General features: G+C 43.0%; 2 protein-coding genes across 4 annotated transcripts; one reads left to right on the top strand and one right to left on the bottom strand.

The window, feature by feature from the left end:
* Positions 1-342: 342 nt before the first annotated feature.
* Positions 343-24057, bottom strand: LOC122413995 (poly(A) RNA polymerase, mitochondrial-like). Of its 2 annotated transcripts, none has more exons than XM_043424732.1 (7): positions 23952-24057; positions 3032-3225; positions 2566-2808; positions 2253-2462; positions 1947-2161; positions 1403-1623; positions 343-983 (listed from the first exon to the last, which is right to left on the bottom strand). In XM_043424732.1, exons 2-7 carry the CDS (start codon positions 3059-3061, stop codon positions 424-426), a joined length of 1479 nt encoding a protein of 492 aa, XP_043280667.1. In that variant the 5' UTR covers positions 3062-3225; positions 23952-24057; the 3' UTR covers positions 343-423. The 2 variants fall into 2 exon arrangements, with proteins under 2 accessions (XP_043280667.1, XP_043280666.1); XM_043424731.1 differs by lacking the exon at positions 23952-24057 and adding an exon at positions 3472-5667.
* On the top strand, positions 17113-27771 carry LOC122413996 (facilitated trehalose transporter Tret1-like). Of its 2 annotated transcripts, none has more exons than XM_043424734.1 (6): positions 17113-17172; positions 23120-23199; positions 23983-24330; positions 24575-24732; positions 24867-25319; positions 26067-27771. In XM_043424734.1, the coding sequence occupies exons 2-6, from the start codon at positions 23143-23145 to the stop codon at positions 26674-26676; spliced, it is 1626 nt and encodes a 541-aa protein (XP_043280669.1). In that variant the 5' UTR covers positions 17113-17172; positions 23120-23142; the 3' UTR covers positions 26677-27771. The 2 variants fall into 2 exon arrangements, with proteins under 2 accessions (XP_043280669.1, XP_043280668.1); XM_043424733.1 differs by lacking the exon at positions 17113-17172 and adding an exon at positions 18417-18839.
* The last annotated feature ends 15 nt before the right edge of the window (positions 27772-27786 follow it).

Genomic DNA, 27786 nt, shown 5'->3' with positions numbered 1-27786 from the left:
TAAACCGTCCAATGACCTATTTTCTCTCGACGCAACCGGCGGACGGCTCGGCTCATCCAGAATGAGTTTCCGGTAAGACCTTATCCGAGAAGCCAATTAATTTGCAATTTGTGGCTGCGTGAGTGGCTCTGTAAGTTGCCACGCCAAGTGGCTTTTCGGACGGTGGTTCATTCAACCTCGTTTTTATGTTTTGTAACAGAGGAAGCTTCGTTTCGGCTGTGAATACTGCAGCATTTCAATAAAAATGTAGTAAACGTTCTCCGAGACTTAAATAGGGCAGAATTTTCAAGGATTTTCCGGTCAAATTGACGAACTGAGTACGGGAAAAATAAAATATACGAATCGATGAAATGTCAATTTATTTACAAAGTTATTAAGAAACGTCTGGGTCAGATGCGACTTAAATTATATACACAAGGAATTTCAACATGGCCTCGCACGTTTTTTTTTCTTTTTACTATTTCTCTTGGACTGTGAATCCAGATCTAAACCCTCATCCGAGCTTTCAATTTCTTCAGTTTTTTTTTGGTTTTTTGAAGATTTTTTTTTATCGCCAGACATGTTAAACAATGCCGCAACGTTCACAACGCGCTTACCACCAATGTAATTAACGATTTCCAACTTTTGTTGAAGTATCGCAAGTAAACCTGGTTGGTAAGTTGTGTCGAGGACGGCAGTTTCCAAAATCCACAAAGCGTTTCTCACCGCCAACTTCAATTTTTCCGTTTCTTCGAAGCTCACGTTTTTACTAACGTTCAACTTTTTTTCCAGCGGATTACAGATGTACAAGGGTGAAAAATCGGGTTTATTCAAAGTCTTACCCTCTCGCAACGATATTGCTTTGGTGGAAAAATCAAATGTTGAGTAATATTCGAGAAATCCTGATAACAGTGTCTCAAGACTGTCGTTGTTTGTATCGATTATCGGCAATTTTGTTACGTCGCAAAGAAATGGGCAACCAACCGATTGTACGTTGGATCCAACTGTAAATTCAATCATTTACTTTAATTAATATTTTCAATTCGATAATTTATAGATCAATGTCAAATTTCAATTAAAATTCTATAGTAGAAAATAATTCATCAATTATTTATTTAAATTCTTTAAATTCGAGTATGATTTTTTCAAAAAACGTATTAGAAAATTCTGAAAGATGTCAAACCTCAAGAATAGCGCAAGTATTAATAATTTTTGATAATGAAATAAGTAGCAGCTTTATCTCGGCCATATACCTCATGAGGTGAGTTATTATTGTTATGAGTAAATATTTTACTGTATGGACACATCTGGGCTCATGGTCACAGCCCACTTTGGAGTGACTGTGATTTTCTGTGTTCGTGTATTATTTGATGACTTTTATTCTATTCGTTTACTGGTCGATTCTTGAGTGGTGTGGACTAACCTGTAAGTTTCTCGAGTTCATCGAGGGAAGGAATAATACGTTTCTGTTGGAGATAAAACAGCACGAGGAGAGTAATCGAAAAATTTGTGATCCAACGACCGGGTACGGGATTCGTGATTCCAACGTGATGGGCCCAATGTCGTATTGTGAATATGAGAGGTCGAACTCGGTAATCGACTTCACCGTAAAAACACAATAATTCCGCCATGTGTACTGCCATCCTTAAAAGAGCAATTTGTATTTAGTGAAATTCAGCAAGTATGGATTTAAGTTTTTTTATACTTTGATTGCAGTAGATTTTTGACTTGAAACTTTTAAATGGAGTCAGACGAGGCCCCAGATATTGAATTAGAGAACTCTCCTGCCATCCTTTTCAAACTTTTTTTCAATTGACAAATAATGCAAAAAAAATTGAGTTATTCGATCACGTTATGAAATGTGAGGAATTTTATATGCTGATAAAAAGGACTAAGTTCGTTCACGATCTCGCTATGGAGCTTTACATTTGAAAAACGAAATTGTCAAATCGAATATATTGACTTACCCATTCGACATCGAAAGATCACATTCGAGTCCTGTGAGTCTTTGATCAAATTTTATGATTGGCACACGAGCTTGCAATATTCGCCTGACATTCGAAATACCAGGCATAAAATATTGTATCGAATCAGCGATAATTTCCAGAAATTTCTTTGACTGCAATTTGCCGTCGTGCGATATCAATTTACTGTGAAATACAAATCGGCTCGATGATGTATCCTGACAGATAAAAAACACACATACAATGCAGCAAAGCTTAAGGACCCTTTTTCAAAGATAATCAAACGTTCTAATTACAATATTTACACACCAATTTCTGCACCTCGAAGTTTAATGCGAGATCGAGATCGCAGCCACGTTTACCAAAACCGTTGACAGACGATCCGAATGGTAAAATTGTAAGGTGAGGAAAAAAACCAAGAAAACATCGCTCGAGTTGATGAGCCGTCAAAAAACGCATTCGTATATCAACTTCTTCCAATTTCCAAGCCTCGTAAAGGGTAGTCATTTGTTGTGATACCTTAGACATTCGATAATGAGGAAAATAATGTAAAAAATATACAATTTTTATTTACCTTGTTGATCATTGTAATAAGATATGCATATAAAGAAAATATACCTACCGAATCAGCAGCGGCGATGGAATTAATGATTTTCTCATTGTTGGGAAGCATTGAAACACCCAGTGATAACTTCACGTTGCTCAAGTCCTCCTCATCTTTATTATTACCATTTGTTGCACGATTGTTTCGAAACCATACCATTGGAGATTGTACCGGAATGACTTCATCATAATTCACATGAGTGGCAGATTTAAGGGCAGCATTAACACTCAATGCCTCACCAAATTCCACCAAAAAGTAGTGCTACACGAATAATGTCCACAAATTTACTTCAACCATTTTTTCTACCAGTAAAACTTAAAAAAAAGACCACACCCGATAGAAAATTTGAAAACATTCACAATTGTATGAATAAATCTTCGAGTCTTCCCAAACTATCCAATGAGAGAAAAACACAAAACACAGCAGTATCAAGAGAAAAGAAGGTTAAATAATTATAATACTCGTACAGTTCAGGTCAACTCACCGAGTCACTTGTGATCGAGTAATGATGCATGCTGTCAACCCTGCCAAATTGTTTGCAATACGCATATAATTCTGAGTGAGAATTTGCTGATTGAACTTGTACAAGGATGGTTCGACTGGCTTCTTGTCTCCGTCGCTCAAGGAGTTCTCCAAAAGGAACATAATCTTTGTTATGCGGTACAACATGATTGTTCCCTAGACCAGAGGTAAAGAAATTTATAAAATCGAAAGAAGGAAGAATTGAAAATTCAAAATAGTGTTCATTAGCATCTATGTACATTAAGATTGGGTTCTGTGATTTGAGGTTAGGTCGGATTTGTTGAACGTTCAACTAGTAGAAAAAATGAAAATGTCAGGGTTGGCTTGTTTGTTGGATGGTACTATTGACTATCGAATATTACAAAAAGATTAATAAAAATTTGTTACTAAATGAAGACTTACGAACGAAATTCTTTTGAAAATTTGAGGTTATGTCACAATGACCGTTAGAATGAAGAGAACACGTCCATTTCGAGGATTTTCCATAATTTGATAATTTATTCGCGTAGCTAACGATAGTTCGCAACATGACATCACGACTTGTCAATTTAAATAAGTAACAATTGTTAGTTAACGATACTGTGTTCGCGTTGGCACGAGCGAACAGCGCCATTTTTAAATAACAGGAGGAAACACGCGGTGGCGCCATGTTCTGGCCAACTGGAGACTTATCGCTATTTTTTTCGTATCGATGGCTGGCAAATGTCTGAATTATTTCCTCGACGACTGCCTCGTTATCGTGTGAGTTTGTAACGAACCATATGCCATTTCGCAATCAAACATTTTCAAGTTCACATCACATTCGACACAATACTGTGTAGTATGCTCAACGTATCGAATTCCTAAAGGATTAACAGGATCAGATTTGTCTCCCAAACCTCGATATTTATAAAAATCGTCAAATAAGAAAGAGCTTTTACGGAGCAGTTTTTCAACAACCAGCCTTTTAGAATGCAACCATATTCAGTGTCGAAAATGTATAGCTGTAGGAGGTAAGAGTGAGTCTCGCTCGAAGCACACGAGAGACGTTCCATCCTCATTTTGAAGCTTCCAACGTTAAATGAAGTCTTTATTAAGGATTTCATAGTGTATTTCATCTCAATAATGAAAATACGTCCATTGGGGATGATTCATTTTCTTGGTGAGGTTAATATTTGACATAAACGATGAGTGAGAGGTGATAATTTTTGTGTGCCAGAAGAAAATATTATTTTCGTGTAATCGAACTTGTTCCACGATGTTTTTCATGTCGAACATTTTCACTTTTTTTCGTTAATATGTTCAACGAAGTGTCTTTATTAGTGTATGAATAGAGACAAGGATGCAAACAACATTGAATATTCTCGGTCGTAAACCCATAAAATTATAAAAACAAGTCTAATTTGCTCGTGTCACAATACACGATGGCATTCATCATTTATCCTCATGATTATTTTTGTGAGCTATTTACTGTAGCTTTTTTTACAAAGTGAATGCGAAAGGGGTTTCGTTTTGTGTTCTAGTAGTCTGAAAAGTCATTAAAAAAAAAAAGATTTTATTGGTTTCTCAATTATTTATGACGAGTGATGCGTCACTACAAATAATGGCGGTTGAAAAAAATCTTTAATAACGACGAAATGATTAAGGTGAAAAACGTGTTGAAACGTAGTAAAAATTCGTAGGTATTTCGGAAGAATGCGTAACTTCGTAAATTGTTAAACCTCATAAATCCGGTTTTACGAGTGATTTTTATTGAAAAGTTTCCAAACCAGAATCCCTCTTCGGCATAAGATGACTTTGAGAACGGCGGAGAGCCGATGGGAACGCGAGATTTGCGATCAATTAACGCCCATCGAGAGTTCTCGTTTTCGAAACATTTTCTATCCACAAAGTGTTCGGCGATAAGCCACGCCATCACTTTTTAACTATATATTTATCCTCATTTGCTTCTTTGCTCACCGCTAATTGTTGATTTCCTCAATAATTTCAACACCCAGACTCAATTCCCGATTCGAAAATAGATTCGACGTTTTCCTCGAGACTTTCCTTTATTTTTTAATAACCCTCCGCAATGCTCTACCGAAATTTTTCTTAATTTTTTTTTTTAAATATGAAATCCCGGAACCAAAGCGCTCTGAGCTCGGGAGCAATCTTTCGTGACGAGACAAAAGTTCTTATTGACGTAAATAACGATACTACAGAGCGGGGCATGGAAAATAGTGATTGTCGCCTAATCAGCCCTCTAATGACATTCGTAACCAAAGATTACTAGCGCGATTCGGAGATAATGGAGCAAGAATCACGAAATTGCGCCTGCTCGCGTATCGTATCGCGACGTAATTTTATCTGCGCGGACACTTTTTATTATTTTTCTCGTCGAGGATGCGCATCGGGTCGCATTAACGAGCCGGAAAGTCATCAATTTTTCATATTCTTTCAATCACCTAGCCTCCCAACGTGCTCTTAAAATAGTATCGACAATTGTTTCCGGAGGCTGGTATACAGACGAGTTCGAAAGATCATCGGAAAAGCAAAATTCTTGAGAAATAATATTCGAACGACTTTCGTATCAATTTTTCGCGTCCCATAAACAGGAAATTTCCCTTTTTAATTTCTTCTCCGACGGTTCAATCGAACTCGAGAGTCAACGTCCACGACGAGCGGAAAAAAGCCTCGTTACGATCGGAACGGGCGGTCTCGTTTTCCGTACGTTTGCTTCGCTGCAACAATGGGAAAGAATTGCGAAAAATTGTGCAGCGAAGCGGTCTGCCGCAGCGGGCACCCGAGAACACAGTTTTTTTCAGTTCACCTCGACTCCAAACCAATAATCCCGAGTATCGATCCTCCGTTGCGCGCTCTCGTGATTATTTCTCAAATTATGAACTATCCTAATTCGTTTATTTTTTTCCATCTTTCACTCAACGCCTGGCTGATGAACCGCGCTCGACTCCACATACTCGCTCAACCGTGTCGTCTTTCCGTTGCAGTTGTCGCTCGTTTTTTTCTCTCTTGCACACCGCCGACGATGAGCGGCTCGCTTCGCTCAGCTTTTAAGTGGGAAAAGAATTATGATACAGCGACTAGGAGGTTTTAACATGAGCAAAAAAAATATTCTGGGAATTGGGAGGGAGCGAAAATTGCCGCGTGTCGAGAAATCTTGAAAAGTGCAAGAGTCGAATATTTCGAGGGGGGCCGAGGGATGAGGTTTTCGCAAACTCTTCCAATTTCGTGGATTTTTCGACGAGGAAAATGGAGAAGCCTGTTTGAAGGAAGGAACGGTTAAATTGGAGGGGCGCGAGGCTCGCTGTTTCGTTCTTCGCGGCGTCTCACAGGCCCGAAGAGGCAATGTTTGATTGGGAATCTAGAACAAGCTTGTTGGAAGAAAATTCTTATCGAATATTCTCGCAGGATCGTCGCGGCAGAAAAAACCTCATGGCACAGTGGTCATTGCCAAGGTTAGATTGCATAAGAAATCGGTGGGTGGGAACGCGCAGACGGAATCGCGTATCGCAGACTGCTCGCACCAACGTGATTCACGTACTCGTGCGAAGGCAGCAGCACCAATTGAGAAAGCCCCACGTACGTACACGCCGGTCAATCAATTACGTGGTCAGGCGATGTCGATTTGATGAAAAATGAAAATTCACGTGGCCGGCGTTAGATTCGAAGGATTGGGAGCATTGAAAGGGGGGGGGGGGGGGGGAAACGATCGATCGAGCCGGCGCGCTCGCTCCAGTAGGAAACCGGTGCAATCAAATGAATCTCACTCAAGTGCTGGAGGAATGATTATTCGTCAATATTATCGCTTGTGACTGGTGTGAGACGATAATCGACAGTTGCGCAATTTATGAAAAACGCTGGTGCTCGCGCGCCTACCGAGATAACGAAAAATCGGTTCGATACGATTGAAGGGTGAAGCTAGTGCTCGATCGAACGGGGGCGAAATTTTCAGCGTGGAACGCTCTCGAAACCGCCTTTTTCCGCTGCACCATCGCGCTCTTTTTCTTCTTCCCTGTTTGACTGATGGAAATTTAATGTAGTTCGTGAAGCGGTTGTCGGGTAAAATTCCAAATCGTTTCCGGTGCCGAATGATCGTGCCGCACGAGTGTTGCGCGTCTCCTCGAAGACAACGCGACTCGAGATTTTATCTGACCAAATTATATGCCACTACATGTAATAGCCCGCCGCGAATAATCCATCGGCGCGACCACAAAGCGATACTCGAATCTCCCGTCGAAAGGAGAAACGACGTATCGCGTGGAAACGGCGTTATCAGCGTCGAAAAAAGCTCTGCTAAAAGCCATCGAAATACTCATAAATCAGGAGAGACTCAAACTCCGTTTTCGATTTCTGGCCACTCGCACCGACCAATCGCGACTGTCCACGTTGGCCGGAGAAACCCGGAACATCGATTTTTCGGTTGTCTCGACGGACTTTCGCCTTCGCGAAGAAGAGTCAGCCGGCACGGGAAATCGAGACTGAAAAAATTCGTTTCGGGCATTTTCTTGGGGAGGGGAACCGAGTAGCAACTTTTTTTCTCGAAAACAATTTCGGGGCTTTCCAAAACGGCGGGCGTACTCGCGCAAAAGTTAGCCAGCCGATCACTCCCGAATTTTGTACGTCGCTGCCTCCTTTTTGAAATTGAAAAATAAAATATCTTGCAAAAAAGTACTTTTCAGAACGAAAATTAGTCAAATAACGAGGCCGCTTGACGTTTGCACTTTCACAATGCGCAATTCCCGAAATTCCTCCGTTACTTTTCCCTCCGGGACCTCCGAAATGGAAACCATGAATTTCGAGAACAAAAAGTGTCGCCCCGTTCGTTTCCACCAAAGTCCAGGGGACGCCCACGAATTCCGATGCGCCGCAACCGACTAATTTATAGACAAAAAAACGAATTTTGTCAGGCGAAATACCAAAGTTTGGAATGTTCTTACTCCCTCCCATTTTCCCCAAAAACAAAAATGAAAATTCACGACTTCCAGGTCTCCCTCGGTTTGGAAAATGCGGATGCTCTTTTGCCGTTTCGCGCACGGATCGTTCACAGCAGCGAATATGACGCTGCAGCGTCCGAAACTGCATGTCGACACGTTCCGAACTTCGTGCCTATTCGTAGAGAAGGGGAAAAAAATGGTTAATAATAATCGAATGCAAAGTATAAAAGTTAATCTGCGTGACATTGTGGAAGGTCGAAAATATCGCGATACAATAAGTCTCGTGTGTGTATTTAACGAGGTTGTTAACATACGTGTGTATCGTACTACTCTTCGTGTTATTCAATCCCAATTATCCTTTGCGATATACACGAGTGAGGACGAGAGCGTTAAGCACGTATGCCGCGCAAGCAGATAGCGCAGCGTTGAGCGAAGAATTCGCGTAATTCCCTTTCGATTCGGACGAAGACAACATTGATTGCATTATTTAACATGATTAATTTAATTACGTAATGTGTGGATGAACTTTACGGGAGCACTGAGGGGTTCTCGGGGCTTCATACTCCGTTGCACGCGCGCGCACACACACATACACACACGCGCGCGCGCGCGCGCGTCCCTCGTTTCTCTGATTTCCTAAATGCTCAATCGCGTTTGCTTCGATGCGAATTTATAATTATTCCGCTCATTAGAGATCAACGAGTCGATTGATCGTAATGGTGCTTGACACTATAAAGAGTTCGCGTTTACAGATCAACACCCACGAAAGCGAGGCGCGCTAATGAAACAAGAATTATGAATTTTTCAGCAAAAAGCGAGAATACCGAGCGGCTCATTAGCGCCGATAAATAATGCAATTTGAATGCGATTATTCTCGGAGTTTATGGACATTTTGAATTAGCTTCGGGAACTCGCTGGTGCTCCGAACGCTCGAGACAATCAAATTAATTAGCGCGGTAAGAGACTCTCATCGAGAAGAAATGATCGGCGACGCTGGCTCTTCGCGGATGAGGAAACAACCAATGAAATTACGTTTTTCAAAGTGCGCACAAAAACCTGTAACGGGAATGAGGATAAAAAGCAGAGGGAATAAGTTGAGCGACGAACTCGCGTCGACGCAAATGATCGACGACGCAAGTTTTCTATTTCGTTTATAAATCTTTCAACCCCCCGCCACAAGATTAATCGCGACGAATCTCATTCGAGTTTCGCATATTCTGAGATTCGAATACATAGCTCGACTCAACTTTTAACACGCAATTCCCAAGCTGACGCGCTCGCTGCACGCCCGTAAATGCTGACAAAATGCAAATCGAACGCGCGCGCGCGCGCAGATTCGTCAATACTGCGGTGGAAAAGGAACAGCCTCAAAGCAGCATGTTTCCTCTGACACTCCGCATCTCGAGATCCCATCACACAAATTTCCACCGGACGCCTCTCGAATGACAAGTCTCTTCAGCCGCGCACAGGCTTCCTCGATCAGCGCGAACCACCATTATATGCGACAAATGTGTTTGGAGTTCGAATTGAGAGTCTCGTGATCGCGCGGCACGTTTCCCTCGACGTTCGCTTTTGTTTATGGACTCGATATCGTACGCGCAATTCATTTTTCACGAAACTACACAACTATAGTGGATTCGCGAGGAGCAAGTTTGCGGAGAACGAACGTGCCGATTGCGAGCCTCTGTCGACACGGGCGATTGAGACCGAAACCCGAATTTCCCTCATCGATCCTAGTTTCTATCGAGGCATTATTTCCCCCTGATCGAAAGCGAGACGCTTCGCGATCGCACGCGAATCGTCGAAGAAAGAATTCCGGTGGGCGAGAATGAAGTCATCGAAGGATAAAGAGAATTCGCGAAATCTCTCGAGCCGCCAATTTCATGGTAATTTTTATTTCGTTAATAATCGCACTGAAATGTGGACCAAGGATTTAGGCGGTCTTGCGGAAGGTAGACGAGCTTCGGTGGTCGACCAATTGAAAGCGAAATAGCGCCCATAAAATTCATGGTCGACTCGAGTCACAGATTTCTTTGGATTTTTTATTCGCTTCTCGTATTAGTTACGAGGGAATCGTAGGATTATTCGTCGATTTAATTCACGCCGGACATACCTCGGAGCGGTGTAAATGTCAGGACGGTACGTCGGGCGTGAGGTCATCGAATCGTTCTCGAATTTCGCTACACCGGAAATGAAAGTCCACAAAGGTTGACGGTCGCGTCCATTTTCTATTGAGATTCGAGGAGTTTCGGAGAGAAAACACTCCGAGCCAAGTTGAAAAGTTCTTGCAGGACACGCGCACGCTTTCAAGGAATCATTTGATCAGAGTTTTATCGAGCCCGCGTGAATAATTCCCCAAAAACGATAAACGTCGCTCGTCCCTGGATCCCGGCGCTTCTTCCAACCCACGAACTCTCATTCGAGTACATAAATAATTGATGAGATTAACCCACACTCGGGTATTTTATTGAACGAATAAATGTTCATTCATAAATTCGATACCCCGAAACGAATGTTTGCGAATTCGCAAAAAATTTCAAGATCGTAGAATTAGTTTCGCTTTGAATTAAACTGGAAAACGTTGAAATCCGAGTGTTACGTATAAGCGAGCTCGGACAGTGGAAAAATGATGAAAAGAAGTTGAAATTCATGTAGGATAAAAATCGGTATTAATGTCTGCGAGGAGGATCATTAACCAGTGACGCGACCTCTTTATCAACACTCCGTCGGTGCATCCTACCTCCGGTCATGGTTATAAGATTTTTAATCGTTACGCAAGCGACTCGCCGCGTCAGTCGCGAGATTTTCCAGAGTCGCATTAAAGGTATTAAGAAGCGGCGAGTCCTGCGCGTCAGAAACTGCTTGCGTACACGTAAATTTAATACGCGCACGAGAATGATCGAGAATCCAGATTTTCCTCGAGGCTCGAACCTTCACCGTGTCGATATTGTTTATTTCGTAGCGATCGATCCAATTCCGCACCGCGAATAATAAACGATCTTTTAAAACGGCAATTACGAACGGAGCAAGCCGCTCGTAATTGGCAGGCTTTTTGTCCCATCGGCGGCAATCTTTTATTCAATCTCGGTAACGAAATTACAAAGACGAAGACAGCTCCGAGCGCTGATTAATGGCAGATCAATCTCTGGTGCGAAATTCAAATTTTATTGGTGACGTTCGTTTGTTCGACTCTCGTAAATTAACTCGAAGTCGTTTCATTTTTAATCTCACTCGCGAGCAGTAAAAAATCGATCGCATGTGCCGCTGCGGGGTGCCGATTTTGATGCGAGATATTCTGTAATAATGGAGAGAACATCGCGACCACTTTTTACTCAGTTACTTTTCCGCGGATTGTAATCGAGAAAACCTGCGCTTGGCAACGCCTCGCTGCGGCATCGGAATCGTTCGAAATTCATTTTGTTACAATCAACGCGAACGTTTTCGTTCAAGCTAAATATTTGAGCTGCAGCGAGGCTTCTTTGCTCTCAAACGAAACTCCGTTGAGGCGACGAAACTTTTTGCGTTGGGCGCGGACGAAATATTTTATCGAACGTTGAAACAAAACACGCCGCAAAGGAGACTTCGGTCTCGATCGCGCACTCGAGTAAAATCCAAAGCGGACGATTCCAATTCGGCGCTTCGGAAGCGGCCAATTCACGTCGGCTTTATCGCAATTGCGATGTAATGGCAGAAAAAAGGTGGAAAAGTGGCGACTTTGTTGTCTAATGCTCGGACACACAAGCGGAGAGAACAGTCATTAGGACTGAACCACGTAATCCGCGGTAGCTTCGGCCCAAGATATCGCTCTTTGAACTCCTCGACTAATCGGTGCATTATGAAGCGGACGAGAGCCGCAATAAAAGTCAACTCGACGAATCAAAACGAGGAACTTGTCATGGCGACTATTTTCGACACACGAATAACCGAGGTCCAGCAATAGGCGGACGAAACGCTGCCAGGAAAAACCTTTTTTTGCCATTTTCTTAGGCCACTAAATTTTTCGCCGTTAGAGCGAATCCCTCAACCGTCGACGATATTAATCTTTCGATAGCTGCTCGTGAATTTTTTTATTTGGCCCGAGATTCCCCAGTCGGCTCGATCTCGGTAGTTTTATTTAGCTTCCGCAGATCGCGAGCTTCGATTTTCGGCGCGAATCGCCGCCTAATCTCGGCGTAAACACGGCATATCGGTCTTTGTCGGCCCCGCGACGAAGCCGGCCGACACAAAAGTTAGATTGGATCTTGGACTGAAACAATAGAAATAACATTGATTGGTGAGGCTCCTGATAAGAATTTTGTCAGCGAGTACAGTCGACCCAAATACTCGACTCGAACGAAAGTCGTTCATTTTTCGCGATGGATTTTCGATCCTTCGGCCTTCCTCGGTCAATTGTGAGCCGGAATTTTGGCTCTTTCGTTAAGATTGAACGCGAATGAAATCGGGCAAAACCCACAGGCTCGAGTGGGGAAAAAAAATAAAAATATTTGCGTCTAGTCGACACGGTTTTCGTTGGGTTCTTCCTATACGAGATAAGAAATCGAGCATGAAAGTGGGACGAAGAAAAAAATGGTTATCACGACTCGAGCAAAGTTTCGATACTCGAAACGATTTTGACCACAATCGCGATCCGCGCTAATAAAATTCCCCAAGGACTCGACAGTTACGTGGTCTCTCGTCCACAAAAGCGTTATCAACTTATTTTAATCCCTACGAGAGAAGCTCGTGAGATTTGAACGACGAAAAGAGACGGGAAATCGAAAAAACAGAACGAGAGACGCCAATCCCGAGGAAAGAACTTCCGGACTGTGCCAAGCGAACTGCTTAACCTTGCAGTCCTCGCTTCCTCGTCTTACTGCGGTAGAGCGTCCAGCAGCTTCGCTGACTTTCATTCAAGCGAACGTTGTCTCGCGCGCGAGAGAACGAGTCAATGGTAAGGTCGTGAGGGAAGTAAATATACGTATTTATATTGCAGTGCTGTTTAGCATTAAAGGTAACGACGAAATGATCGTGCCGCACGAAAATCAATGCCTCTGGTTCGATCGAGGGAGGACGTGCGTTTGGATCAACAAAAATGGATATTTTCATTCGATTTTTCAGCAGAAATCGATTTGGTTATAAAATCGAAAAATTTCTCGAAGAGATTCTGAAGTGGCGGCGTTCTGGAGTGACCAATAAATTCAAATCCAATTGAACTGAAAACTGCATGAGCGCCACGTTTCTAGAGTTCGATCTCGACTCGAATTTCCGCGTGATTTTGTAATCAAACTTTTTTCCCCTCCATTTCAGTGAGAATTGGAATAAACGTTGAATTTTGCAAGAGCCCAAAAGTCTTTTATTCCAAAGAAATAAATTGAATCCGGCTCGTTAGCGAGTGAGATTTCAACCCCCGCGATAACGCCGTCGGCAGTGGCCAATTTCTTAAATTTTCATACCGACGCGAACTGGCTGAATTTACGTAATAATTGACAATCGCGAGTACGTGGGACGAAGAGCCGAGCCGCGAAAGAAGAGGAAGGAGAAAAAAATGTTCGATTCTCTACGATTCGAGCGGTATCGGATCGAGAATCCCAAGCCGACGAGAACAGCGAGGGAACGAGGTGTCATCGACACCGCGACGAGTCCGTTCGGTCGAGTGGTGCTGTGTCCAGGTTTGATAATATCACATTATCGAATACGTGACACTCGCCCCGACGTGACACGCGCCTCAGTCCAAGTCGCCAATGACAAATCCGGCTAATTTCGTCCCCCAAAAAGAGCAATCTCATCGTTGAATAGCTCGACTATTTTAAAGCAGCGCAAAAGCCTCGACAAAATGTGCGTCGATTCAGATTTCCATCGAATTTTATTCCCGACCCCCTAAACTAATCGATTGGTCAAAAAAAAATTTCACTATTATTTGAATCCTTTGTAAGCAGAGCGATCTCCGAGTAAAAAAACTTCGTTCCGGCTCTCGAGCTGGAAAGCCTGCGAGGATTCAGCTATGAGAAGGTGAGAGAGCCAGTGTGAAGATAAATAATAGTCGTCTGCCTATTGATCCAAACGGATATAAATTCTCAATGAGGAATTTAATAATAGACCTGTCATGGGATGATCGCCATTGAAAAATATGGCTGGATCGTTTAATAACAATATTTGCCAATCGATAAATTCCTTTTTCTTTTATTTACCAACATCAAGTATAAACGTCTAGTCTCTGTGTATATAAATAAATGAGGAATCGAGGAGCATTTGTATGTAATCGGCGTTTCGCATTGTTCCGCATTAAAAGAATAGTTGATCGAGGTAATTGAACATATTTTACTCGTTGTATTGTGATCGATGAAACCGACAATTTAGCTTTTGAGCAAAAGGAGAAATCGATGAAAAAAAATTGATAGAAAAAAGAAAAAAAACGACAACGACCACAACAAAACGGCAGAATAGGTAACCGTAGATAAATAACGTCAATGCTGCGAGAGTTATAGGCGAGTATATTCGTCTGTAATACACCTCTTTATATATGTAAATAAGTGATTGGATTTTTTCAGCAAAACGATACAAAATCGTGATAAGGAAGAGGACGAGTTACGGGTATAGAGAGACAGATCGATTAGAAAGCAAGGTCCCGTTCAGATTACTGTTGTTGTAACAACACGCAAATTCATGTTAGATTACATGCAAAACATATTATTCAATGGCTCATTAATAATGAAACTCCTTTCGAGGTATAAAACTCTCGAGGGCTTCCCAGTGACGTCGCAGGCTTCGATAAAAACAAATGCTGCTGCTTTTTTTTCTAATCGGTCCATCGACCCCGAACTTCATGAATGAGATGATGCAGGGGAAGGCTGCTGGGAGAGGCTCGTTCGCATGGATCGATATTGTCGATTTTTTTATGTTAACGTTGTTATCGAATTAAGAGAACGAGGCTGAATTATGAGAAAAGATTGAATTTATTAACCTGAAATTGAAAGAATCAAAAGACAATTTCAATCGATACGTCTTTTCGTCACTCAAGCTGACATTAGCTTATTTTTAAAAAAACAAACGCTTTTATTTTTATTCTTTTGTTGAAAACAACTCGTTGCACACTCGAGTATAGAAACGTTCTGAAACTACGCGTTCCAAGAATCTTTTGTTTTCTCGACGTTACACTCCCGCGGGCGAGCAGGGGGACAAACGAGGGCGAAAATCCTTCGATTTTTTTTTTACGAATCGCTCGATGGACGAGTGACCAGCTCGAACCGGAATCATTGGATCTCGAACGCTTTTATAGCAACGTTTCGCGCACTCTCGCTCTTTTGCCGGATTCGATTGAGCTGGCGATGGTTTAGATGGGAAGAACGAGAGCTGCGAGTAATTTTCGTGGGTTCGAGCGCACACCAGCTGCTACCGCAGTTGCAATCGCAATGTCGCCCCTTAAAACGGTTTGCAGTGTGCTCCAACAGAGCCTGTAGTTCAATTGGATATTGTTTATTGTGAAGGAAGAAAAAAAGGGAGAACGAAAAAGGAAAAAAAACGAAGAAGAAAATGAGCATATATATAATTATGTCGACTGATTTACTGGTCGTCCTCGACTCGGCTGGCTCCTGGAAGCGGCGGCAACGTGTGCGCGGGTGGCCAGCACATCGAGAGAGGAAGGGACAGAAAAAAACGATCGCGAGGTGGAAAAAACGAGGGTATTCAATCTCCCGGTTACAAGAGCGAATAGCTCGGGGCGACAAACTGTCGTTTTCTTCGTGTGTTCCGCGTTCGCGGCTTGTTAAACGGACTCTCGATGAATAGTCGAGAAAGAGAGCCCCGCGGGAGGAGGACCGGGGCGGGGGCAAGGAAGAAAAATATTTCTTCGAAAAGTGGGCGCGCGAGCTTCGTTTCCGTCTCGAAGATATTTGAATTTGGATTAATCCGCGGAAAGGGACGTCGACTCGATGCAATCGGGGGCGTGCGCGCGGCGCGAGGACTCGTCGAAGAAACCGTGGCGCGAATGTGGGCCAGGTGTGGGAGAACGGACTACGAAAAATCGTCACGATTGTTTTCGAGAAAGGTTCGAAAATGCGCATACAATCGCGTGAGAGGAACTCGGCTAGTGAAGAAACGAAATAACGGGGGAAAAAAATCCGGTCTCCGAGGCTGATTCAAGGCCACGAGAATTATTTTCCAACTCGTAGTAAAAAACCATTTGTCCAACGCTTTGAAAAACGAGGATTTTTCATTGCCCGGAAAAATGCGAAATCGCAACCTCCTCGCCGAGCAACAAAGCTCCGAAAAAGTCGATCCGAGGCCCGCGAACCTTCCGGCCAAGGTCACAGGGTCAAGGCTACCACCGTCAATCACCACCTTCTCGACTCCTTTCAATCTCTTTTTTCCCTCCAACGCGTGTCCCCTTTTTCCTCAATCCAGAGACGTCTACGAAAAACGTCGCAATTGATCCACCACCGCGAGCAGGGCGATTATTCGACGGTCGCCAGTTTTCCTCGCATCATATTCGCCCATTGATACCGGAGAAGATTGCATCACTCGCGAATCCCAACCGAGTACACACCGACTCACGTTGAAAATGGCAAACACGAGAGTGCTCTGATCATACGTACGCGGAAACATCAACAAGCGATTAAAGAGCACTTCCCAACCCGACGAGAGCCTCCGATCCTCCCGCACGAACCCCTCGCTCGTTTCTTCCGAAGTCGCAATCATCTGTTGGTAGTAAACAACAATAATGACGCGATAACAAGAGGAAAACGATTGAAAATTTGGAGACTCGATAATAAGAGCAACCTTGAACTTCCGCCGGTCGCTCGAACTGTCAGTGGCCGTCAGGAAAATGAAAGAATTTTTTTCCATTTCGATTATTTGTTCTAATCTCTTTCCAAAGCTTTCGTGCCAATTCTGCATTATCCATTCGCTTATCGGCAGAGTTTCAGTCCCCGTGCGGTGAGACTCGAAACGAAAATCTTGAGCAACGTGAACTTTCCTGACGATCATCTATTTCTGCACGAGGTTATACTTCGGATATTTTTGAACCCGAAGAACTTCGGTTGATGTGTTCTCAGCGAAATCGTCCACTTATTTTTCTTTGGTTTCTTCCAAAATGCAATCTTCGAAGATGCGCCGTAGCTCGCAGCCGACTCCGGCTATCTTTGCCCGTATTTTCGAACGAGCAGACACGTTTCTCGGTCCTCGGAACCTCGTCAATTCAGAGCCCAGCTCGAAGGTGAGTAAATACTGTAAATTAGAATAAACGCTCGCGAATGCGAAAGATTAAACGGTTTTAAAAAGATAACATCTGCTCCTGCTGCTGCTGCTGCTCCTTCCATCTACCCCCATCGATTTATATCAGGGACGCAATGAGCTCTGGGCTCATTGTTGTTCACAATTAATCCTCGCTTTTTCTCTACTCGTTTCAAGTGCATACGACCACGTTACGATCACCTTCGCTCGTATCCACATACATGTGCTCTACGGGCTTGTATATGCCTGCGTGAAACGATCGAGCGAGGGAATGGCATGACCGTTTGCAGGGTCGTGCCTCCCATCAACTACACATGTAGTCCATTCACTGGGGAATATACGCTACTCCTCTCGAAGAGATACTATTATAAAAATCTTAGAGAGAGAGAGAAACGTTTATTGGTACAAAAACGTGATTATAACGAACATGGCAATGAGAAGGTTCTCGAATCGTGACCCACATTTGTCGTATCTATTTAACAATTAAGACGCAGCAACGTTTATAAAAAAAATCAAGAGCAGAACGGAGCTGAATGTACGAAGGATTGGCTCCTTCGAGCCCAATAAGTTTCGGGCCGCAGGGAGTTTCGGGGAGTTGGCAAAAGTTGCTCCGAATCTGCGAGTCTTTTGGATCGTTTTCTCTGGCTCGCAAGATCTCGGTTCGCTTCGATCTGTTTTCGCGCGTGCGTGCTCGATTTTCGAGGAAGGAAGCTCGGCGCTTCCGGTGGAATCGCAATCGCTGCGATGACGGATGTATATCCGCGGAACCGAATGGTACCGCGAGGGACGAAATTCATTCGGGAAGGTGGACAAATGCGAAATGTGAAAAATGTGAAGATTGCAGAGATTAAAGGTTCCGAGTTAAAGAGAAACGATAAATCGAACGTATACTCGAATCAATCGAATCACGCGCTGCTCGTCGCTTGACAATGATTACGAATCCGAAAGCGATCAAAGGAGACTGCGGATCGGCTCGGTTAAATGCGGAAATGGTTAATTGTCGGCAAGAATAAGAGAGCGAAAAGAAAGGAAGAGGTGCGAGGCGCACAGGACAATGCAAAGGCGAAAGAGCGATGCAGAGTTTGCTCGAGCAGCGAGAGAGTTTCTGATTAGCAAACGAGCGTGTCTTGGAGCGAGTCGCTCGCCGGTTGTACACCCGCGACGTGAGACCACCGTGTTGAGCGATATAAATGCGGGACCTCGAGCGAAATAGGCTCAGTTCGAACGGAAAAAACGTCGCGGACGAATTCGCGCTCGGAGGAAAGAGACGAGCGGAGCCACGTGATTCAATACACAAGACAAAAGTGCAGAAACAAATGTGAGCACACACGACGACTCGGAGGGAATTTAAACGTTTATCGCTGTAACCGGCTTCCGAAAAATTACGGTTATCATATTTCGCGTATCGCTGACAAGATAATAAGCCGCGTTGAGAATCGCGACGTTCCGGAAGTGAATTAAACCGCGATGTAGAATCCCCGATCGCGAGGTTTATTTTCACGAGATTTTTCTTCCTTCGCGCGGCTTGTTTTTCAACGTTTCTCATAATCCTGAGTAAAACAACGTCGCATCGGAAGTTCCTCAAGATTTATTCGACTCGGTGCTCCGACAAAAGCGTCTGCGATTGTTGTTCTTTTGCACCGCGACGAGGTGAGTATATTTAATGCGTTGATTGCGCTACCGAAGCGCGGTTCACGGGCGTTCGAGCCGCTATAAATATTGACGCGAGGATTATTTTGGCGGGTCTATTTTGGCGACTTTTTTGGCGGCATGCCGAAGCTCCGCGCTCGTTCGGCGTGCGCGGTGACGGAAACGCGATTTTTCGCTCAACCGCTCTTTTCATTCTGCTGGCAGAAAGAACTCATTGTTCGCTTACTTCCTCGCGAGCATTTCGCCGTTTCGATCGTTTCGCAAACCTAATAAACTCGCTTGACTTTCAACGTCGCATTAGTCTCACGAGAAATCATTAAATCGGCAAACGAACACGAGCCACTCCACAAGCGAACGCATTCATCTCACTCCTTTCATTATTAAGGAATCTCGAAACGATACTCGCCAATCTGCAAAAATGCTGTCATCCCGAAGCTCCTACTGAGCTACGCTTCACGAGATTCTTGTTACCGAGAATGATAAGGAATTTTTAAAAATAACCGGAAGCAGAAAATTGTTGTTGAAAGGATCGCTTAGAATTCTTATCGTTTATTGTGCTCGCTGTAATAACGAGTTCTTCGATGTAGAAAGATCGATCTATTGATTGTATATTTCCGGCCAACCACACGCTAAAAGGCACGAGACTAAAAAATAGTACAGTACCATTTTTTACAATATAAAAACAAAATAAAAAGAAAATCGAATAAGACAAAAATAAAATAATCAAAACAAAACTAAGAATAAAGACAGAGTTTGGAGTTCTCTAGCGAGAGATCGATACGATATAAATAAAATCGAAAGAAAATAAAATATAACTAGGAATAAAGAGAGAGAATCGGTAATTTGCGGTAGTCGAGTTTATTAAGCATCCTCGAATTCGTTGTCGACTTGGCTCAACCTCGCCGAGCCCGCATATTTTCACATCAACAAGTTTGCGATCTATTATTCCGAGTACGCGTTTGAGAGAAAATCCATTTGATCGAATCGACTGTTCACCGCGAACGAATTAAAAATGAGATCGCCCGAACGAGTCCGCGGAGCCAAGGTCACGATCCATTTTATTCTCCTTCACAATCCTTCCCTCTAACACCCCTTAATACAGGCTAATTCGATAAATATACGTATAGAATGGCGAATGAACGATGGTGAGCGGTGTTCGGTTTGTCACGAATCGATCCGTGGCTCTCGTAATTCGATATTTTCATCGTATATCGATAGACGAAAGAGGAGAGTGCGAAATCGATACGGAACACTCGAACCTTTATGGATACGAAAATTTTTCAAATCTCGATTTCTTTTGGTTTTTATAACCTTTGGAAAAATAGTCTGAAAGCATCGCTCAGGAGGTCATTTCGTTGTCAATTAATATTTGCATTTTATAATGTTGTGTCAATAAATTGTTGATAAATTGAGAAAAACGCGGAGATACCGAGTCGCGCTGTGACTTTTTTGGTGAAATTTTGCCGGGTAGGACGACCGCGTCCACAGAAATTGAAGTCCAAATGAAAGTGGAAGATTCTCCGTAAGAAAAATCTACGAGAGTCCGGAATTCCACGCGCATGTCAAGCGAGCGAGGAAAATCTATGAGCGGGAAATCGTGACAAACAAAGTCGTTGGAGCGCACCGGCAAACAGCCGGATCGGAAGATTATTGAGCTGGCGCGTGATGGGAATATCCGTCGTGCGATCCGAAAAACGAGTGAACGACGAGGATTATTTTTTTCGCATTGCTAGTTGAATGTTGCGCCGAACGATGGCGGCGCCCTTCCACGAGAAATCCCGAAGATGTTGTTCATCTTTTTTCGTCGAGCAGCGTGTGCTGTTCTCGGCCTCGGAACTCATTAGTCGCTTTTAATTGCTTCCTTCAAATTGATCGCTCCTGTTTCCGCGGTTGTAAAAAACTATTGATAACATTAACGAAGGTAATCGAATTAGATTTTTTTACTCAAAGGCCATCCCACCTGCTCGCCTTATTCGTCATCGATATCTAATTTCGTTTCACAATCGACGGATTCGGCTTCGCATTTAACAATATATCGGGAGGGAAGATGAGAAATGCTGGATAATTGCACGTTTTCCTTGATAAAAACTCGATTTGTGGATTTTCTGCAGTTTCATTTAAGGAAGTTGAGGCTGTACAGTCATTTTTTTACCCAAAAGTGATGACCTGTACCTTTCAAAAGTTAGGCCAGTTTACAGTTTGGCAATGTTGCATACACTTTAAAGAAAAGTTGGGGAAGAAAAGACGAAAAACTGGTGAAAGCTCAGTCGAAAACACGAACGGTGACGATCCTAGCCTCAAAAAACTGCACGGAAAACAGATTATTATTAATATAATCTCAGCAAATCTCCTAATAAATCTGAAAAAAATTGACATTATTCGGCAAGCCTTGCTCGTGTTGCCCAAAAAATTTCATATTTTTAGCATCATTTTTAACGGAGATATCACCGAATGTGTCTTGACTTCCATAAGATTACATGTTATTTGGCCCAAATTGTTATTGATTTTTCTCAGCAACGACGCTCCTAAACTGTCTGAAAATTTGACTGATTTTTTTTTACACTTCACTTTATAAGATGCAATCGGTTTAAAAGCGGTGACATCATTTTCATTCTAATGCCTCAACTTCCTTAAACTCGAATCACGCGAACTGATGTTGTCGCTCACCATCAAAGGCCAGCGGCAACATTTCCGTATCAATTTTTTTTGCACCGCACTGCCTTCTCGTGGACCGTCCGTACATTCCTCTTCCTCAGTTTCTACTGATTCATCTACTTCGCTCATTATCCTCTTATCGCGTACTTCATTCGTCTCATCGACCTGAGATGAATTCGTATAACTCACGCTCCGGACTCGAGCGCTCCATACAGATGCGTGCCTTCTTTACGAGCCTGAACTACCAAATCGGGGGCAACAACTTTTCGTAACACTTTTCTTGAGGAAATGAACATTCGACAAAGTTTGGACGAAATTCTTCGGCTCGAGTAAAAACTCGATTGGTTCGAACCTCTCGAACAAAATTTTTTGGTGCTTCGACGAAAATTCTTTTCAATAATATACAATCAGAGAGCTTTAGAATTCATTGGGATTTAAATCTGCTGCAAATATTGAAGAAATCAAAAAATTGTTCGCCTCGAAGCGCGAACGTTTGAAAAAAGGATCCTAATCGATCCCTCGTCGAAATGAAGTTTGCCCGGGTGGCTATGCGAATGGAAACTGCTTCGAGTGGAATTGGTACTCGGATCGGTGGCCGTCAGGCCACGCTCGAGTCCGCGCATCGGCAGCTGCGCAGTTTCTTCAAGTTTCTACCGGCCGACTAAAATTGGAGCCGAATTTTCACAAGTTTCCTGAGCTCTCGTGTGAATTTGGCGTGGATTTGCGCGAGGGAAAAGCGCGGCTGGTGGGCGGTCCCTCGAGGGTTTTTTTCAGGAACACGGAAACCCGTAAAGTGAAACGAAATAATAAATCGTTAAAACGCGTTCTGGGCCAACCGCGACCTTGTATTTCAAAAGCAAACAAAAAATCTTTCTTTCCCAGTTCCGCAAAGACTCGCGCGCCCTCTGCCCGCCGCGACAGGCTCGTTTCTTGGTTGCCCCGCTCCCGATCGGCTCCCCCTGATCGAATCGATTCCTCAAAAGTTCCAAAGCAACCCCCCGAAAACCAGCTGTTTTCCTCAAAAAATCAATCAACCTGCAACTCTTGCGCGCTGCCGAGATTGTAAAAGGCACTGGCGCGAGAGTCGAGCTGAGTCAGCACGCACCATCTCCTAAAATCACCTAGTCAATAGAGAATGCGACAAACTCGATGCTGTCCGCATGTGAATGCGAATAACGTGCGAAGAGTGCGCAGACGAAGTGTCAACCGAGGGCATGTGGTCACGAGACGTCCCTTAAACATTTTGAGTCATGAAACGAGGCGTCTCTGATAAAGCGATCGCATTATTCAATAAAAAAAGACGGAACCGGCATGTGATGCCGGTTTGAATTGAAGGCAACGACGATGATCCGGCGCGAGGATGCGCGCATCAGTGTCATACGCGTACAGACTTTGTTCGATTGAATGCCACAATTATCATTGTGGTATTTATACCCTTGTGCGATAACACAACGCGTGACTCAAACGTTTACAATCAATTTTGCGCGCCGTTTTTCTCCGCTCGTCGGGAGACGACGGCGTTCCATTATTCGAATACAATTATATTGAATAATCCGATGAATCAGCTCTCCACCTTCCTTTTCCTCTTCGTATATTAATTTTGTTTTTCTTTTTCATCTTTGCAGGGCTTTCCCCGAAGATCAACAGGATGGTCGCACGAGCCAAGTACTGGTGGAAAACATTCAACAGTGGCGGCATTCAAGGCGTAAGTTTTGTTTTGCTTTACTAATCTCGCGTAATTAATCAACTCGGAAATTCAAATATTGACTTGCCGCGCGTAACATTGAATCACCCGTCGAGCCTGGATCTGCGCTCCGAGCATGCCGCGATTAGCGCACGAAACTTCGTTCAACGTGCTTTTTGTGCGCGTGGAAGAATCGAGGCTGTTTTGTTGGTGGATCACGTTCGCGGAGCCTCCGCGTGATTATCCATTTTCAATGACGCTGAAGTTTCCAACGTCGGAGTCCAACGAAATGATCTGAAAAACTCTCAAATAATTCCAGTTAATCTCCAATCTTGTTCCCTGCCGAATTTCCAATTCGTAATATTTCAAGCCACATCAATAATTCGTGAAATAAAAAAATAATGAATTATGAATCTTTTTTTCGTTCATTTCGTTGAACTCCGACGTTGCAAACTTCAGCGTCGTCATTTTCAGCGTTGGCGTGTCAAGAGACGCGGCAGCGTCTCGAAGCCAAGTATTAAAAGAAAAGAAACAGCCAAGCCAGCGCGAGGCCTGCCGCGGGCTCTCTGCTGTACGCGAATGTGCCGGTTTCATGAGGTCGCAGCGACCTTCAAATCGTTCTCACGAAAAAATGGCTCGACCGAAAATTTGAATTTCTTTGATGGGTTTTCTGTATGGAAAGAATGAAGAAAAAAAACATCCTGAGAAGATTTTTCCAAAAGCTGCCACAGAATTTACAATTTCGAGTCGATCGACGTGAAAAATATTCTTACACTTGAATTACGGAGTCGATTACAACTGCAGATCTTCGCCGGCCTCGCAGCCCACTCGGGACAAATATCTGTGGGCCTCTCGCAGGGCTTCAGTGCCGTTCTAATACCGAAACTCTTGGAAACAAAGTTCGCAACCGTTTCCGAAGGATCCTGGATAGCTTCACTGGGCGTCATATCGAACCCCATCGGAGCACTGATCGCAGGGTCTCTGGCTGAATGTTTTGGACGCAGATCGGCCATCGCGTTGGCGACTCTTCCCCACATGGCTGGTTGGCTCCTCATAGCTCTGTCGACCAATATTCCGATGCTGTACGTCGGTCGTTTCATCAGTGGAATCGGAACCGGAATGGCCAATGGCCTGTACCTCTACGTCAGTGAGGTAAATGGCATTTCTAAGTGAATATATGCATCGTTGTTTCTGGAGGCTTCGCTTCTGCCATGAATTTTTCGAGTCCGAAGACTTTTGTTGCGCACACCGCGAAATCGGCTAGGAATAGAGCAATAATGCTCAGGACCAAATTTTTAGAGGACAAAATTTCCTATGAAAAAGTCCCCGAAGACGTTTTTCTATCTCCAGTTATTTGGCCTTGTTCAAATTGAAGACGAAAAATTACGGTTTACAGGCAGCGGCACCGCACCAAAGAGCCTGGCTCGCGAGCTCTGGTCCTGTGCTCGTTTCTTTCGGGGTTTTGATGATTTATACACTGGGAGCTTTGACGACGTGGCAGAGAACAGCAGCCATAAGCATCGGGCCTGCCATACTTTCGTTGGCTTTAACGAGGTAAATCAATCGATAGAAAAATCTGTTTTCATGATTTCTTTAGCAGTTTCAATATATCGTTTTTTTTTTTTTTTTTTTTTCTATAGTTGTTTTGATAATTACGATGATCATTTTTTTGTTAATCGAATTAACAGAATGCTCCCAGAGACTCCTGCGTGGCTGGCGACTCGTGGGCGCGTCGAAGAAGCCAAGGAATCACTGTTTTGGTTGAGAGGTCCAGGAATCAGCACCGAAAACGAGTACAAAGAACTGTGCTCGACGAACGTCATACGAGAAAAGGAAAAATCGACGATTATCGAGGCCCTCCATAGCCCAAGAGTCTGGAAACCGTTTTTAATCCTCTTCGCCTTCTTCGCCCTCCAACAATTATCCGGAATTTACGTAATTCTATTTTACGCCGTAACCGTACTGGAGGATATCGGTGTCAAGATGGACGCCTACACCGGAAGTGTTGGACTAGCCTTGGTACGACTTGTCGCATCCCTCCTCGGAGTTGGACTCGCTGGATATTTCGGCAGAAGGACTTTGGCCTGTGCCAGTGCTTTCGGCATGGCTGTTTCAGCAGGTGGAGTCGCCTTGTCGATGAGGTGACATTGTTTTTTCCTATTTCCATGAAAAAATTTGTTGCTCCTAGTTCCAGCGATTGAGTTTCTTGAACGTAAAGTCTGTATCGAGGCTACAAACTATTCCAATTATCTTGGTGACATGAAATGTTCCTTGTCTGAAAAAAAAAAACCTTTATTTAGTCATAAATCTTCGAGTTTTCCAACACGAAGATTATGGTGTGTGATAAAATCGCTCCAAGTCGACATTTGATTATTAAATCCTACACAATAAGGGATAAAAGTTTCGCAAAATTTTGAAGAATCAAAGTTCACTCGTGGCCTCGCGAAGTTCGATGGAACGGAATCCAGCGTTCCAGTTATTTCGTTTCAGCCAATTGATAAACTTCTGAGAATTAACTCGTTTCCAAGTATATTAAGAATACAAATTTACTGATCGAACGAAATTTTTGCTCGATCAACGAATCGTGGCGAGTGAAAGTCAATTTTTCAACTTGAACTGTTTTAAAAAATTGAGTTGCTGGCTCAAATTAGTATTTCTCACTATAACAAAAGTTTGGTCAAGCCACCGAAGCTTGCTGGAACCAACAAAACTATCGTCAGCAAATTTCTTGTCTCAGTGAATCCATTCGACGTCGAATCCCCCCTTCGTGTCAAATTGTTAAAAGCAAAAAACGAAATTCCACGTTGATGAGCTAAAATTTATCAAAATTGATGGTCTCGAAGAACCAAAAATGACTCAAAAGCAATTGGATTTTGTTTGAATTTCAGATACGATGTTCCTTCGTGGATTCCATTGGTCTGCGTGGCCCTGCACGTTGGATTTTCGATGATCGGTTATCTGACGCTACCATGGGTAATGACATCGGAGCTCTATCCGTTGAGGTTTCGTGGTGCAGCGGGTGGATTAACAACGAGCATAGCTCAGTTGATGACATTTGCAGCGATAAAAACATATCCTGACATGAGTTATTCGATTGGCCTTGAAGCAACGATGTGGACATTCGCATGCGTCGCTCTGATAGGAGCAGCATTTGCGATAACGGTGTTGCCAGAAACACGAGGTCGCAGTTTGGATCAGATCGAGTGTAGATTTTCAGGAGAGTGTGAGGAAATGGGAGGAGATCAAAATCCCCGGAGCATTGTTGTTCCTCAGCCAAAGAACGTCACGCTCAAAAGATTCACTTCGATCACCGAAGAAAAACATTCGAACATGGTCACGAATGCTTTTGCTTATGACAACTTTTGCCTCGATCTTACCAACGAGAATTCTTTGAAAACTCAAGACGAATTGAACTTAGGGAAACGCGAATGGACTCCTAGTACAGACACAAGAATTCCTGTCATCAGTACTATTTTACTGGAGCATGCGTACCTCTGAGATTTCAACACACTCACAAGACTTTTTCGTATGCAGATTTTTCCGACTTATTTTCACTCATCGACGTGTATTTTTTCCATCGAGCCATTTTTTTATCAGTTTTTTTGTACATTTTCCAATTTCACGTTTGTTTTTTTAACTCTTTTCATATTTTGACGTTTCTTCGACCACTTAACCTCAATTTTTATCGGATTTGTTACAAAAATTTTGTGTTTCTGTTCACTGTTGATTTTGAACTATTTGGCTTTTTTCGGTTTTCATTCCCATTCGAGTTTTTTCTTTACGAGAAAATTTCGTTTCCAGTTGTCGTTATTCCCATTATTGTTAAATTATGTACACGTCTTCCATGTTTGATTAAGCATTCAAACTCGATCTCTTGTTGCAATTGTGATTTTTTTGTAAATATTGTATGAACAAAGAATTCTCGTTTCTCGTTATAGAATCAACGTATGACGTTTATTGTACATAGAAAACGGTTCGACGAATGCTGGCTGCTCATTGGTACTTCGATGCACTCGCAATAATCGGAGACTGCATTTTTCTTTTATACACAATATAGAAATGCACTTTTCATACGACGTCGTTGCACCCCAGCATTCACGAGTCCAAGTGCCGTTCAGTATTATAATTGTAGATTTATGAATATTATTATTGTTACTTTATTATTTTTATCACATAAATGTACGATATTTATTCACTTCCGTCTGCAATCAAAGTAATACGAAGGCATATCTGCATCAACGGACATATTTGTAAATAATCACAAAATGCATTCCTTGCCGCGATTATTCGCTCAGGAATGCAAAATAATTGTTGAACTCATTCCAGAAATTAAACTGTTTCCTCTATCTGGAATAATAAACCGACTCATTTTTATAAATGGACACGAAACTGAAGTACACAAACTGATTCTAAGCAATGTTGACCGCGTTCGGACACTGATCCCACCATACGCGCGCCACTTTGTTCAATGTCGACCAATTTTATACTTGTATATATTATTTTGTAAACTATTTATTGTACAAAATGTCACTATTCACAAAAAAAAACTATGTATCCCAGTGAAAAAATACAGTAAAAACTCTGTAAACTAAATATCGAAGTACTCAA

This window comes from Venturia canescens, chromosome 7 (genome assembly GCF_019457755.1).
Source record: "Venturia canescens isolate UGA chromosome 7, ASM1945775v1, whole genome shotgun sequence".
Classification (NCBI taxonomy): domain Eukaryota; kingdom Metazoa; phylum Arthropoda; class Insecta; order Hymenoptera; family Ichneumonidae; genus Venturia; species Venturia canescens.
This window is presented reverse-complemented; position numbering and strand designations above follow the sequence as displayed.

What these genes read in the sequence shown, in the direction of transcription:
- LOC122413995 (XM_043424731.1), bottom strand. Translation starts at nt 3,718, where the DNA reads ATGGCGCCACCGCGTGTTTCCTCCTGTTATTTAAAAATGGCGCTGTTC. An exon ending in ACTTCGAGGTGCAGAAATTG is followed by an intron (nt 2,162 to 2,252) that starts GTGTGTAAATAT and finishes TTTATCTGTCAG; the next exon opens with GATACATCATCGAGCCGATT. An exon ending in GATCTTTCGATGTCGAATGG is followed by an intron (nt 1,624 to 1,946) that starts GTAAGTCAATAT and finishes TGCTCTTTTAAG; the next exon opens with GATGGCAGTACACATGGCGG.
- LOC122413996 (XM_043424734.1), top strand. Translation starts at nt 23,143, where the DNA reads ATGGTCGCACGAGCCAAGTACTGGTGGAAAACATTCAACAGTGGCGGC. An exon ending in ACAGTGGCGGCATTCAAGGC is followed by an intron (nt 23,200 to 23,982) that starts GTAAGTTTTGTT and finishes TTACAACTGCAG; the next exon opens with ATCTTCGCCGGCCTCGCAGC. An exon ending in TGTACCTCTACGTCAGTGAG is followed by an intron (nt 24,331 to 24,574) that starts GTAAATGGCATT and finishes TACGGTTTACAG; the next exon opens with GCAGCGGCACCGCACCAAAG.